The sequence below is a fragment of the Abramis brama genome (assembly GCF_963993115.1).
Source record: "Abramis brama genome assembly, chromosome: 13".
Taxonomy (NCBI): Eukaryota; Metazoa; Chordata; class Actinopteri; order Cypriniformes; family Leuciscidae; genus Abramis; species Abramis brama.
The window spans coordinates 7,938,817-7,952,224 of NC_139975.1; the positions used below are offsets into that span (position 1 = coordinate 7,938,817).

Genomic DNA, 13,408 nt, shown 5'->3' on the forward strand with positions numbered 1-13,408 from the left:
TGGAGGAGGAGAGGACACTATTGCACCGGTTTGGAAGATAAGATGATGACCTCTGTCACCCTAAGACACACGGTGGGGGTACCTTATTCAGCAACAGTTTAATTTACACCCTTTGCTAACAATAAAGCAACACCATCTGGACACCCCTCTTACATTAACATGGTTTAGAGATGGTGTCAGATAGTAGAGTGAAAAATGATACTTTGCATAAAGACAATGTAGTCTGTTTTAGGACCTTTTTTTGCACTGTGACATGTTGATAATTAAAAATCAAAAAGCATTCAGAGCTTTTTGTAATTACTCTCGATGATTGTCACAGCTGTAAAACAGTTTACAGTTAACCCCCCCCCCCCCCCAAAAAAAAATATATATATAAACATAATTGTAATATTTAAATACATTAACTAATTAATTGCACTGAAATAATAATATGTTATTGTTTTCATGTTTTTCTTTTGATTTTTGTGTGGAATTTTATTATTCTGCAACACTACAATAATGTCCCATTCGTTAACATTATAATTAATGCATTAGCTAACATTAACTAACAAAAAGGAATATATTTTTTTACAACATTTATTTATCTTTGTTAATGTCAGTTAATAAAAATACAATTCTTTGTTAATGTTAGATTACAGTACATTAACTAGTGTTAACAGATACAACTTTTATTTATAAAAATGTATTAGTAAATGTTGAAATTAACATGAACTAATATTAACAAGTGCTGTAGAAGTATTGTTCATTGTCTGTTAATGAAACCTTATTTTAAAGTTTTACCAATAGGTTTTTATTAGAATATAATAATATATACAATGGTACTGTTTGATTACCATATTTATATTCCATAGAAATTTAATAGAGTACTTCAGAGAATACCATGGTTATATCATGGTTCTTCCATTGAATATTTAAGCATAATGCCATGATTTAAAAAAACCCCAAAACAAATCTGTTCATTTTGATTCACTGTACTATGTTTCTTACCCTAAGAGGTTTGAGGAAATCCAGGTTGGACTTGAAGTGTCTCTCGGCCTGGTCTAGCCAGCTATTTGGAGACCTGCAGATGATGTCCTGGGTGAATCTCGCCACCCCTTTGTCTGGGATGGTCACAAAGTCCTCAAGTGTGGTGGAGCTGCACATATCTCTCAGATGGACGCCAAAACCTTTGATCAGCACCTAAAACATGAAGAGCATCGGTGATAACCGGTAAGGTTGAGGGCAGATAAGAAGGTGTTCATGTGATCCGTGAGGGGTTTTGGAGATAGACGGGACAGAACTGTTCATGTGACCCATGAGTTTATTATCAGGAGAGGGTCATTATAAAGTACTTAGACTAGATGCCTTGAATACACATTCTGAGGGTACATTAGGGTAAAACTATAGGCTGCCTATGGTCATTTATGAGGACTGTAGATTGTTTAATGCCCTGAGGGCACGTCACACCGCTAACAGCTGTTGATTTCCAAATAAATTTGAGATGCATGCTGGTTTCCTCTCTTTAACTGATTCCCAGGGGTAGTTTAGCAGCATGTGTGGTGTAAACTAATCAAAATGGACCTAGAAACAATGACCGTGCCCTACGTACTGTATGCACTGTAATTACTGTACAACAGATGTGACGTTTGGGTCTTTGTTTTAGCTTGAGCATGGAAGAAATGGGTGAACTTGGGTCATCTTATGGTCACCATTGTTTTTTTCCCCCTTCAAAATAATGCTTTTCGATGCTCACCTTTTCAAGATTCACATCAGCTTCCAGAATATTCTTCACAGAATTCTGGGGAAAGGAGGCATTTTGCCGGAGGAACGTTGAGAGGGTCTCGTTTTCACGCAGGAAGTCCTTCAGCTTGAAACCTAAGGACAAATATGCCACTTTAGTGTGTGCATGTTAAGGAATGCTTTAAAAAACCAACATACAATGGCTGTAGTTATAGGTTTTTCAGCAATTTGACCAGACTTTCAATTTGAGCAGATCCACCCTCTATTTTAGGATTAATTATTTTGGAAACGCACCCCACTTTCCATCAATTTACATTTACATCACATTCTTAGAAAACCTCAGACTTTTGTTCTGAGTACATGCGCTCACTTGCTGAAACTTAGCGCTGTTCATTCAGGCGTCGAGCCTTTGAGAGTGTTAACTACACACCCGTGTGCTCTCCTTAAATTTCATTCCTCTTTTTAAAGTTCAAGTACATGTCGGAGCAGGCCAGCGGTTCACCTGGGCGTGGAAAGAAACATTGACTGATTCATCGCGTGATTCCACAAACAACACACGGGGAGTCTAGTTGCCTAAATGTTCTGGAATCTACAAAAGGGGATGAAGTGGCCCACAAAAATCCATAAAAATGGAACAGATTTACTTAAGACTCCCATTCCTTTCTTAAATGTGTGACATTACACTACTGTTAATAAGTTTAGATTTTTTTTAAAGAATTTTTTTTATTCGGAAAAGATTAATCAATTTCTGAAGGATGATGTGACACTGATTAATGATGCTGAAAATTCAGCTTTGCATCAGAGGTATATATTACATTTTAAAATCAATATAAATAAATTCAGCCTTGGTGAGCATAAGATAGTGTACCTCTTTGATGATATGAATCTTAAAAAAATAAATAAAAAAAGTACATTTTTACATTATCTGATGGAAGTGATGAGTCCCAAACAAATCCCTATTCTTGATGGAAATACTTCAAGTCTGTAAATTTGGGGATCGCAAACAGTCGACACCCCCTCCTCCAATCCATACGCATAAAGCCATACCTGATGTGTTTGGGTAAAGTTTAGTCATTCACACCTAGCTAACAACTATCTGGGATAACCCTCGGCCAGAGCAGCCCTACTGTCTCCCTGTCTTCCTTCTGTGCTGTTCATGGAAACAAAGGCTGGAAGTGTGTCCATTGCAAGGGAGGGGCGAAACCCCCAGGAGGTGGCAGATTCCTGAACTATTCATTCGCTTCCACACTAATCAGTCTTTTGAAAAGAGGGTTAAGGGTGTAGAAATAGAGGAGTGCAATGGGGTCTGAAAAGACATGTGCACGGACCTTCTGTAAAGTCATGGCTAATTACATCTGTTAGGCCTTTTTAGATTGGACAGGTATATGCAAGCTCAAAATGAGAAAGTCTTAAAGAGTATAAACGAGGTGAAATCGGGATAAATTACATGTTGAAATCAGGATACTTGGTATATGTAATGCAGGGGTTTCCAAAGCCTTAATCCAATTCTTAGACAGTTGTAATTTATGTCTGACATTCACACTACCATTCAAAAGTTCGGGTTGATAAGACCTTTTTTTTCTGTTTTTGAAAGAAGTCTCTTTTGCTCACAAATGCTACGTTTATTTGATCAAAAATATGGTAAAAACTGTAATATTGTGAAGTGAACTATTACAATTTGAAATAACTGTTTTTATTTTAATATATTTTAAAATATAATTTATTTCTGTAATGCAGTTGTATTTTCAGCATCATTACACCAGTCTTCAGTGTCACATGATCCTTCAGAAATCATTCTGCTGATTCGCTGCTCGAGAAACATTTCTTATTTTATTATCAATGTTGAATTTTTTTTTGCTGCTTAATGTTTTTAAGTCATTAATTATATATTTTTCAGGATTATTTGATGAATAGAAAGTTCAAATGAACAGGATTTATTTGAAATAGAAATCTTTTGTAACATTATGAACATCTTTACTGTCTCTTTTTAACAACTGAATGCATCCTTTCTGAATAAAAGTATTCATTTGTTGCAAAAAAAAAAAAAAAAAATCGTACTGACCTTAAACTTTTGAACGAATGTTTTTTTTGTTGTTGTTTTTTTTGCAGGAAGTGCACAAACCATTTAAGTGCTATCAGGACAGCCAGGTATGTGAATATACAAGTCAACTAAACCCTCAATAGCCAAAGAGAACACCATTACATTTCAACAATTGGCGTAAATTTTTAAGCCTGAATGTTTTTAATGAACATTATAACCCATTATGTGGCTAATTGTAAAGCAGATTTTTAAAGCTCTTTGTGAATCCAGCATTACAGCTATGATAGCAAATGATCTAGGTGTGAATGAGTTTAAGCTTTAACTATAACCTAAACCCAACGAACTCAACTCTTTCATGTCTGTTGTCATTAGTTGAAATCAAAAGAGGAGAATAAAGACAAATGAATGAGATCGCAGCATGCGGATGTCACGATAAGCCCCACAATGACTGGATGGTGAGTTCAAAGCATTCCTGTTGTCATGCACGACAGCCGGAGACACAATAATGAAGCTTTAATTTGAACAGGTGGGCTGACGTGGCTCTTTTTCTTTAAGACTCTTCTACTTTGGGAAAACAGGAAGGTGTATTATGGTTACATATTTTAGCTCAATTTTGGTTTTATTTTATTCTCTGTCTGTATAGCTCTGAAGGAAGCAATTAAAAGTCATCTACCAATTTCACTAACTGTAAAATGTTACTCCAGACGTTCTATGATTGCGTCTGTACAACCTTTCCTCCATTAGGCAGAGAAATGCGATTAAAGCTCACTTAGCGTGAGAAGAGAAGTCTGTGAACAGGAAGAGACAGTTCACGGTGCTTACCCAGCACACGCTAAGTGAATTGAATAGAGAAGGTAATGCTAGAGGATTGGATTCTGGGATGTTTGTGCGTATTTTACACCCACACTAGCCCTCAAACCGACTTGCCATGGCTTGTATGAAAGGCTTGATCTTTCATTCAGCCACCCACCTTTTCCTCTCCCAGTGGAAAAAAATCACAATTCCAACAAATCCTCAAAGACTGATGGGGATCAACCTTTCACTTGTATATGTTTACAAGGATTTACTGATAATTCGAATGAGTCACTTCATGTTAGGAGAAGTATTAGGACGTTTCAAAACAAAATCTTAGTGCTTGCATCTCATTTTGGTCATTTGCATACTTGATACTTGATATATAAAAAAGTTAAGTTTATGATGTTAATGATGCTGAATGCCATTGGTTCTTGTGGGTCTCTAAACTGATTTTCAAAGTTTGAATATAAATTAATATGTTGTCATATTACAGCAATGCAAAGGTTATGGGTTCGATTTTCCAGGGAAAGCAAGGAAAAAAAAAAAAAAAAAAAAAAAAAAAAGTACCCTGAATGCAATGCAAGTCGCTTTGAATAAAAGTGTCTGCCAAATGCATAAATGTAAATATGGCTTTAGAAGACTTGGAGTACAGTGCACAAGTCATATCACTTTTATTGTACTATTATGTCTTTTTTTGTCCTTTAAGAGCTTGGTCACTGTATGCATTCACTTTATGGAAAAGAACAGCTCAGGCATTTGAAGTTTGGAATGATTAGAATTTGGAAAATTGACATTTTCAGGTGAGCTATTTCTTTAAGAAAATGTGAAATGTTTTTATTCTAGGCCACTGTACTGTACTCACCAGCTGTGTTTTTTTGCATGACTTTTACTGCACTGATAAGCTCCTTGAATCCATCTAAGCTCTTGTCATTTTGACTGTACAGTAAGATCTTCTTGGCATCAGAAAACAGGCGTGAGAGTCTAATAAAGAAAGCAGAATTATTACCAAATTGCACTCAATGTCTTATATTACATATGCTAGGTCACATTAGAGCTGACAACCCTGTTATTTCAAAGTCTTCAGCTGAAGGCAACAACTTACATGGAATCATTGAAGTTTCCAACGACTCCCGGAGATTCCCCAGGGGTTGGGTGTCGGAAGCACGGATTGTTGGCATTGCAGACAATGCCCTGGATCCATGGCAGGGTGCCTGCTGAGGGCATGGCTTTGTTGGGAAAGTGACCTGCAACAAATAAAGGGAGACGAAATGAACTACCTTATTGAAGAGGATTGAAAAGAGTTTCCACATTAAGGCTTTCTACAGAAGAGAAGAAAGTGTACACGATAAAACCAGCATAATCAACACAATGGCATAGAGTGATGATGTCAGAAAAAGTATATTTGTATTTATATTAGTATTCTTGTAAAATCATTTTTTTCCCAGATACTGCATCATTTGACTTCAAAAGCTCAACTACTTCATGCATGATGACTGATCATGATAACAGGGAGCTTTTAGATACGCTATCAGATTGACATCCAATGGCATGGACATGATGTGCTGGATGAGATTTTGATTATTTATACCTCCCAGTGCGGCCTGCGGCCAATCCCCATGCCCATATACACCCATATACAGATAATGGACAACGTGCAGCCTTAGACTTCCTTATCTTCCCAGACCGAAAAAAAATTGGCAAAAATAAGACTCCCCATCCCTGGAAGAAGCGTACTCTACGAGGAGACCTTATCAAGTGATTACCTAAGCAGTATATGTGACCTATGCCCCCCCCCACGCACACCAGAGGCTCACTGTTATTTCTATAATGAGTCAAATGTATAGGTCTGCTATCAGTCAACCTTAAGACTGCCAGCTGCTCCATTGCTGAGCACAGCAAAGATAAGATAATACTTTCAGCATGAAGTAATCAATTCAGGGGATATTTGTTCAATTCCATATAATTATTTAATTTTAAATAATTTATAAAAGGGTGAATCTGATGAAAAGCATATATGGGTCATACTTAAACTTAAACTAAAAAGAAAATTAAGAAGTTTTGTAACTTAAGAATATGAAGCCTATTTTTAGGAACATTAAAGTTTTTTTTTTTTTTCATAATAATCAAGCACATTTTCCCCAGTTCTCATGAAAGACTGAATTTTCATTATTGATATATGTGTATATATATATATATACATACACACATATATATATATATATATATATATATATATATATATAAACCATACAGATTTATTTTTGTATTTTGTTATACAATTAAGCATATTCTGTAAAAATACTTTAATAATGTATATACAAACATGTAATAATGTTAGTTCAGCATAAATTAAAAGACGTACAATATATACTGCCAGGATATATAAAAATGCAACTTGTATATTATAATTATGTATGATAATAAATGACATTTTTATATATCCTGGCAGTATTTGTTGTACGTCTTTTATGCTGAATTTAAAATGAAAATATCATGTATTACAGTATTTTTACAGAATGTGCTTAATTGTCATAACACAATACAAAAATTAAATTATTATTCATTTTTGTATAATCAATTTCTTTCAAAATAAAATGTTATTCATTTTTTTGTTCTTTTTTGTGGTGAAATATTTCTTGGAATTCATTTATCCACATAATTTGTCTACAGCTTAAGGGACTTAATACTGCTGGTTTTTGAAGTCCTAAAATTGATTATTACCAACATGATGGACATTGTTCTATGTCCATTTAATCACTTCAGCAGGAGAGGTTGCAACATGCCTGTACTCGCATATGACAAATCTACTCATCCATCCTCACACAAATCCAGACTTTAGGAGAAGTGAAATTCTGCTCAGTACCTCCTATATCCTGTTTAAACCAAAGCGGTAGCACACAGACACATTTGAACGTCAACAAGATCTCATGACCAAGGCTCACAGATCCACAAAAGAAGAACAGAAAGTTCACAATCTCACAAAATCGTATCCATTAAGATACTACATTTAATGTAGTATGTCTTTTCAAAGGCTAATAGCCAGGCATTGTGTTTTGAATTCATTAGTAGTTTACGCCCTGGCATGAGTAGCATTTCTTAGGTCATGGTGACACTCCTTATATATAAAATTTTGCTAATGAGTTTAGATAAACCATCAGGCACAATAAAAGCTCAGGTGCTATTAAACAAGATGTAACGATACACTGAACAAACCAGCTAATAAATGCGAACATCAATGTCACTGTACTATCAAATAACAGCTGATGATAAAATGTAGAACATTTTGTCCATGTTTAAATGTTCTCAAAAATGTTAAATCCCAGCATGCTCCTGATAACATCACATTATCTTTCTACATCTGTGACTGACAGAAGACCAATTCCTCTAGTTATTAGCGAGAACTCATAAACACCCTGCGAGCTTGACACATCTGATAATAATGCACCATAAAGAATCGTGCAATGAAACAACGTGCATTTTCACCCCTTGCTTACACCATGTATTTAGGTTATGCAATGCAATTAATATGCACGTTGAAGTGCAAAAGTTGTTTTCCGAGCAACACGTGCAAGCCATTTCGTTTTCCAATGGCAAGTTGGGAATTTAATGTTACAAAACAAGCTAAATCTTGCATTGTGCGGACACAGCACAACCGCATCACTTCTAAAAATGCTTTTCTCTCTATTCACAGGTTAAAAAGTCCACAACTGTGGAGTATACTTACATTCATGTTGTTCGTAAGGCGGGTAATTCAACCTCACGGCGATCAGGATGAAGAAAATAAAGAGAGGCCACACAATCTCCGTCAGCAGCTGGAGCTGCACAAGTCAAACACATGAGGACAAAAACAGTCAGCGTTTTCTGAAGTGCAGACATTAGAGACCAAACATGACTTATAGAGCCCTCAGAGAAAAAAAGCTCTCAGTCTCCAATGTCTAAAGTAAGGGCTACTGGTGAGTAATGTCATCAAGGGTAAGTTTTTATTAACAACATTTATTATTAATACATGACAGGGAATCGATCAATCCCTCCAGATATAGAACTACATGGCATGTCTGCATCGACCCAATAGGGAATGAAAGCCATCTGACCACTCTTTCTCCATTTAGCACTTTTGTAGGTAATGCTTATTTGTTTTAAAAAATACACTCTAAAAAATTCTGTATCAGTATTCTACTGTTTTAAACCATTAAACTGTAGAAAAGTAAATTAAGGACTGTATTTTCATGCAAGTCTTTAGATATAAAAAGTATCAGTTCCCAACATGTGTTTTTGGACATAACCATGTTTTAAAACATGTTCCATGGTAGTACAATGGTAATCTTGTGTTTAAATATTTTTATTTGGAATTTCACAAAAAATCCTTTGTAATTACCATATTCTTGGTAGTATCTTGTAAAAACACAAATTTCAGTACCATGTTATATCACAATACCATAGTATGGCATGTCACACTCTTAGGAAATAACCCTAAGGTTCTCGACACAATTTTCAAGAATGCTTTATGACAAAAAGTTTCTATAAAAGAGGAAATGTCTTAAATGATTGCATAATACTTTCATGTTTAAAGGGTTATTTCAATTTTAACTTGAGATAGAGTATGTTTGCAAGCTGTTTATTTAATACAATTTAATTAAAACAAAAAACTAATTAAAATGAAATTAATTAATTAAAATGAAATCATAAACATATCTCATGATGTGATCCCCGGCCTAAAAGGTTCTTTATAGAACACATCATGTTTTGTAATGGTTTAAAGAGTAAAATATCCTATTTTAAGGAAATTTTACTGTATTGAATTGAATTGAATCTGTATCACTTTTAGGAGAGTCACATAAAAGTGGTTTGAATTTGCATTGGCCTGAGAATATTTATGTAGCAGCATTCTGCATTGAAATGACGTTAAAATAACTGAATGTGGGTTGTTATGGGACATAAACGTCCTCAGATTATAGAACTTTCCAGAAATTAAAAGCTTATAAAATTAAATCTAAAGTGACTAAAAAATCTCAAGTGACAATTTTGATCTCTAATAGCAGCATGATGTTAAATGAATCATAACTGTTACACATTTTACTTTTACCTAAACATAATGCGTAACATAAATGATATTTGCATTCGAATAAATGTTATTCTTGTTAGTGAAAGCAGATGGAAAAACAACGAGAAAACCAGAAAGATATATACAAAATAAATCTGTTGTCCTCACCGTTTGTCTCCTTCTATAGGTGAAGTTCTTCCAGAGCAGCAGACCCAGCTGAGTGGAGACAGACATCTTCACTCGGGTCCCTCTTCACTCTCAGCTCTCAGCTCTCAACTGCAACGACACAACGGAGGAGCGCAGAGTGAAAAAGACATCCAGCAGCGAACAACAGAGCAGCTCAAAAGTCCAGGACAAAGTGCAGCCCTCCTATCTGACTCTCTGTTTCTCGCTCACGTCTTCGCTTTTCATCTCTCCCCTCATGACCCGTTTTAGGGAAGGCTAGCATTTTCTTTTTCCCATAATTCCTGGAAGTGGTGGACCTTGTAGTGTCAGAGTATCATCAAGCAAGGAATTTCACAGGCCATTAGGGGCTCTGGGGTAGGTAGCTTTATTCCTAATGGCCATGTTTGATCAAAGAGCTTCATTTAAAATGCACAGATTTGCTGGAAGTCAAGGAGAGAATCGGTGGCCTTGCTCTATGCTAATGATTCTATTCAAATGCGAAAAGGGTCCAGACATTCTTGAGTGATCTTCTAATGCTCACATTGTTTTCATTCTCTGTATCCTTTCAGTGATTTAATCAGCTATCCCCAAACAGATATGATCAGGTTTGTGTCAGATGGGATAGGATGGAAACAAAACTTAACCCTGTAAAGCCTGACATATGAAATAATATTTAGGGGGGAAAAAGCATGCATGTTTTTGTTGAGTATCATATTTAATACATCAGGCTGGTTGGCTCATATATTGTAGAGTGATAGTGAGAATATGGAACTCAGACCCAAGGAGGAAAAACACCTTAGTTTTATTCAGAGGCTCAAACTGAACAAAAATATGCAATTGGATGCAGTTGCTGATATTTATATGGCCAAAATGTAAGATGAAATTCTGATAGCTTCTAATGTAAATCAATGAGATCTTTGTAACAGTATAGCAGACTACTTAAATGCACATAAATATCAGTTGTCACTATCTATGTCTCCTAATAATATGTCTTAGTAAGGTGATATTATAAATGCTTAGTTTTATGATCAAAGGTCTGTAGTTTTTATTGTGAGGGGGGTGCATAATGTAATAAAAGCCTCAAAAGCCTGATGTATCATATTTGATACTCACATTTTAACATGACATATGGATAATCAAGTAAATCTAAGTTGCTTCAGTCTAGTAAGTGTTCATCTTGAAATATTACAAACAATATAAGTTTTTCCTATGTTTACTTTATAAAAATCAGTGAAGATTTCACAGCAAAAAGCATGACCTGAAGGAGGACATTTTTTGAATTGCACTAAAAGGCCTTTCGCTTGCTAAGTACAGTAGGATTTATAGGGTTAATCATCACCCTAAGGAAATAAAATACATCTATAATATCTCACTTCTTTCTCCTCCGCAGCAATGAGATATATTGGACAGTTTTACTTTAGAAAATGACTCTCACAAGACAAATCAGACATTTCCCATCAAATTTTCATTGAGATCAAATGATCTGACCTGCTATCCACATTAATTGTATAGCTCTATACAACAATTTACACATTTATATGTATTTTCATCTCTTGTAAGGAGTTTTAGGAGAGGCATCTAAGAAATTGTTATCCACAATTTTACTACTGATGCAAAACGCAAGTTTTAGTGTACTCAATACCTGCGTCCCAATTCAGAGGCTGCATCCTTCGAAAGCCACGAAGGTCGGACTGAGCGTTGTTAAATGGGACGGTCTAGCCTACAGAGGACTGTTCTTGTCACCAAGCAACTGTGACAGATGCCGTTGATGGCGTTTGTACTAGATTTTTTTTTAAAGTTATATTCAACTGTCTAAAAAAAATTGTTCACATATGTTCACCACGGTCCATTTCTGTATAATAAAGAGTACAAACTATATATAATCGCATCTTAGTAATATATAAGTCAAAATTTGAACTGCTTTAAAGGTTTTTTTCTTTTATTTCTATTATTGTATTGTTTTTATTTCTTTTATTGTAATTGTAATTAGGCAATTTCTCTCAAAAAAACCTCTTGTCACTGGCGTGCAATGAATTCTGGGTTGGGCAAGGCCACGAATGATCCATCTGTTGTATCCTTCATTGCACGGGAAACAAAGGACGCATTTGGAGGCCACATTTAAAGGAGCCTTCGATTTGGGACAGCCTTTGTCGCACCGCTGTGATGCAATCGGCCTTCAAATGCGGCCTTCGAAGGATGCAGCCTCTGAATTGGGACGCAGCTAATATATACACTTCAGGCAGATCCATAGAGCACAATGCATCGTGTTGTGACGGCACAGCAGATTATGCTTCATTTACCCCGACCCCACAAAACTCTTAGTGTATGGTATTGGAGTTATTTTGACATTTAAACACATTTTATTCTACCTTAAGCTGACTGTTTTTACACAGTTATAGTTTTGTTACACAGTTATTGTATTGTTATCATTTTCGTTTGTTAACTTCTTTATATTTTCTCTAACAGCCCAAACATACTATAGAATGGTGCATAAAAAAATTCAGCTCCTTTGTGGATTCAAAGTGATCAAGGGCTTAAGGCGTTCCATTTAAACTCATTGCAAGGTTTCCGCCAGTAGTGGGCACTGGTGCAACGTAAGCAATGACGTACAACGGCGTGAATGAGACAGAGGGAAGTTAGCAAGGAAAATTGGACTTAAAGGTGAACTAAGTAACTTTTTTACCTTAACTGAACAGCTTCGGAGTCATTGGAATGGTTACATTACTTATTTCGGGTTGAATGGTGGTCGTTTCGCACCCCCCTGGTGCCCGTGAGCGGAAAATACGCACTTGCAACTTTGAGCCGGCGGGCCGCCGGCCGCCGCGTCAGGAAGTCTCGCGTGATATCAGGTCTCGCGATGTAAACAATTGCTTTACGGCCAAAAGAAATCTGCTAAAATGCTGTCATTATTGCGCTCCCTCACGCTGTTTGAACCCGAATGAAGAAGACGTTTTAAAGAATGTCCCATCTGCTTTGATGTCGTTGATCTACTAGCCTCTGGTGTCCGAGAATCGCCTACGAGTTTTTACAACAGTGTTGTCAAATATCTATTCCGAAGCTGTGGGGGGAGCTCTAGAGAGAAACCTGCGAGCAAAGAGCGAGAATACAGCGAAGAAATCCCGAAGTTACTGAGCCCCGCTTTAAAGGTAGCCATTGAATTACTCGCTCAATCGATTCATTCGCTCAAGTCTCGGATTCATTCAGGAATGAAACACCACTTTGTGCGACTATGCTGTGAGTCAGTAGCACAACGAGTCAGTGACTTTGCTTTGGAAGTTTAGCTGACAGAGAAAATAAAACACACCGCTTTGAGTGACATCAATTAATACTCAATATCAATGAAACAAACTCTGCGCATTGCCTAAAAAAAGTTATGACTGCAGCAGCGACTCTTAAAAAGATACTAATGTAAATGTATACTAATACTAATACTAATGTAAATGTCAATGTACATTCAGAACTGCAATAATATACATAGAAAAACATACAGCTGGTAGGCAAGTAAATATATTAAACTAAGGACTCGCATGTGGATGACTATTCTGTTTGGTTGACCAATCAGTGTAAAGGGGCGTTTCATTCCCACCCACATATTTTGGATTTATTGTTTTTCCATTTGGGAAAAAAGAACAAAGTGTGATGAAAAC

General features: G+C 36.0%; 1 protein-coding gene and 1 long non-coding RNA gene across 2 annotated transcripts in view; one reads left to right on the forward strand and one right to left on the reverse strand.

The window, feature by feature from the left end:
- The window catches only part of abca1b (ATP-binding cassette, sub-family A (ABC1), member 1B), a 36,785-nt gene that overhangs the window by 22,541 nt on the left and 836 nt on the right, over window positions 1–13,408 (reverse strand). Inside the window, exons 2-7 of the mRNA XM_084133256.1 lie at window positions 9,765–9,872; window positions 8,280–8,373; window positions 5,658–5,799; window positions 5,418–5,536; window positions 1,733–1,854; window positions 988–1,179 (exon numbers count right to left, since the gene is read on the reverse strand). Coding sequence (XP_083989382.1) covers window positions 988–1,179; window positions 1,733–1,854; window positions 5,418–5,536; window positions 5,658–5,799; window positions 8,280–8,373; window positions 9,765–9,830 — 735 coding nt within the window. The 5' untranslated portion in view covers window positions 9,831–9,872. The remainder of the gene's footprint in view (window positions 1–987; window positions 1,180–1,732; window positions 1,855–5,417; window positions 5,537–5,657; window positions 5,800–8,279; window positions 8,374–9,764; window positions 9,873–13,408) is intronic.
- Window positions 1,085–8,378, forward strand: LOC311094986. Its single transcript, XR_014608748.1, has 5 exons — window positions 1,085–1,209; window positions 3,829–3,867; window positions 4,133–4,215; window positions 5,262–5,355; window positions 8,247–8,378. It is a non-coding gene; the product is annotated as an uncharacterized lncRNA (long non-coding RNA).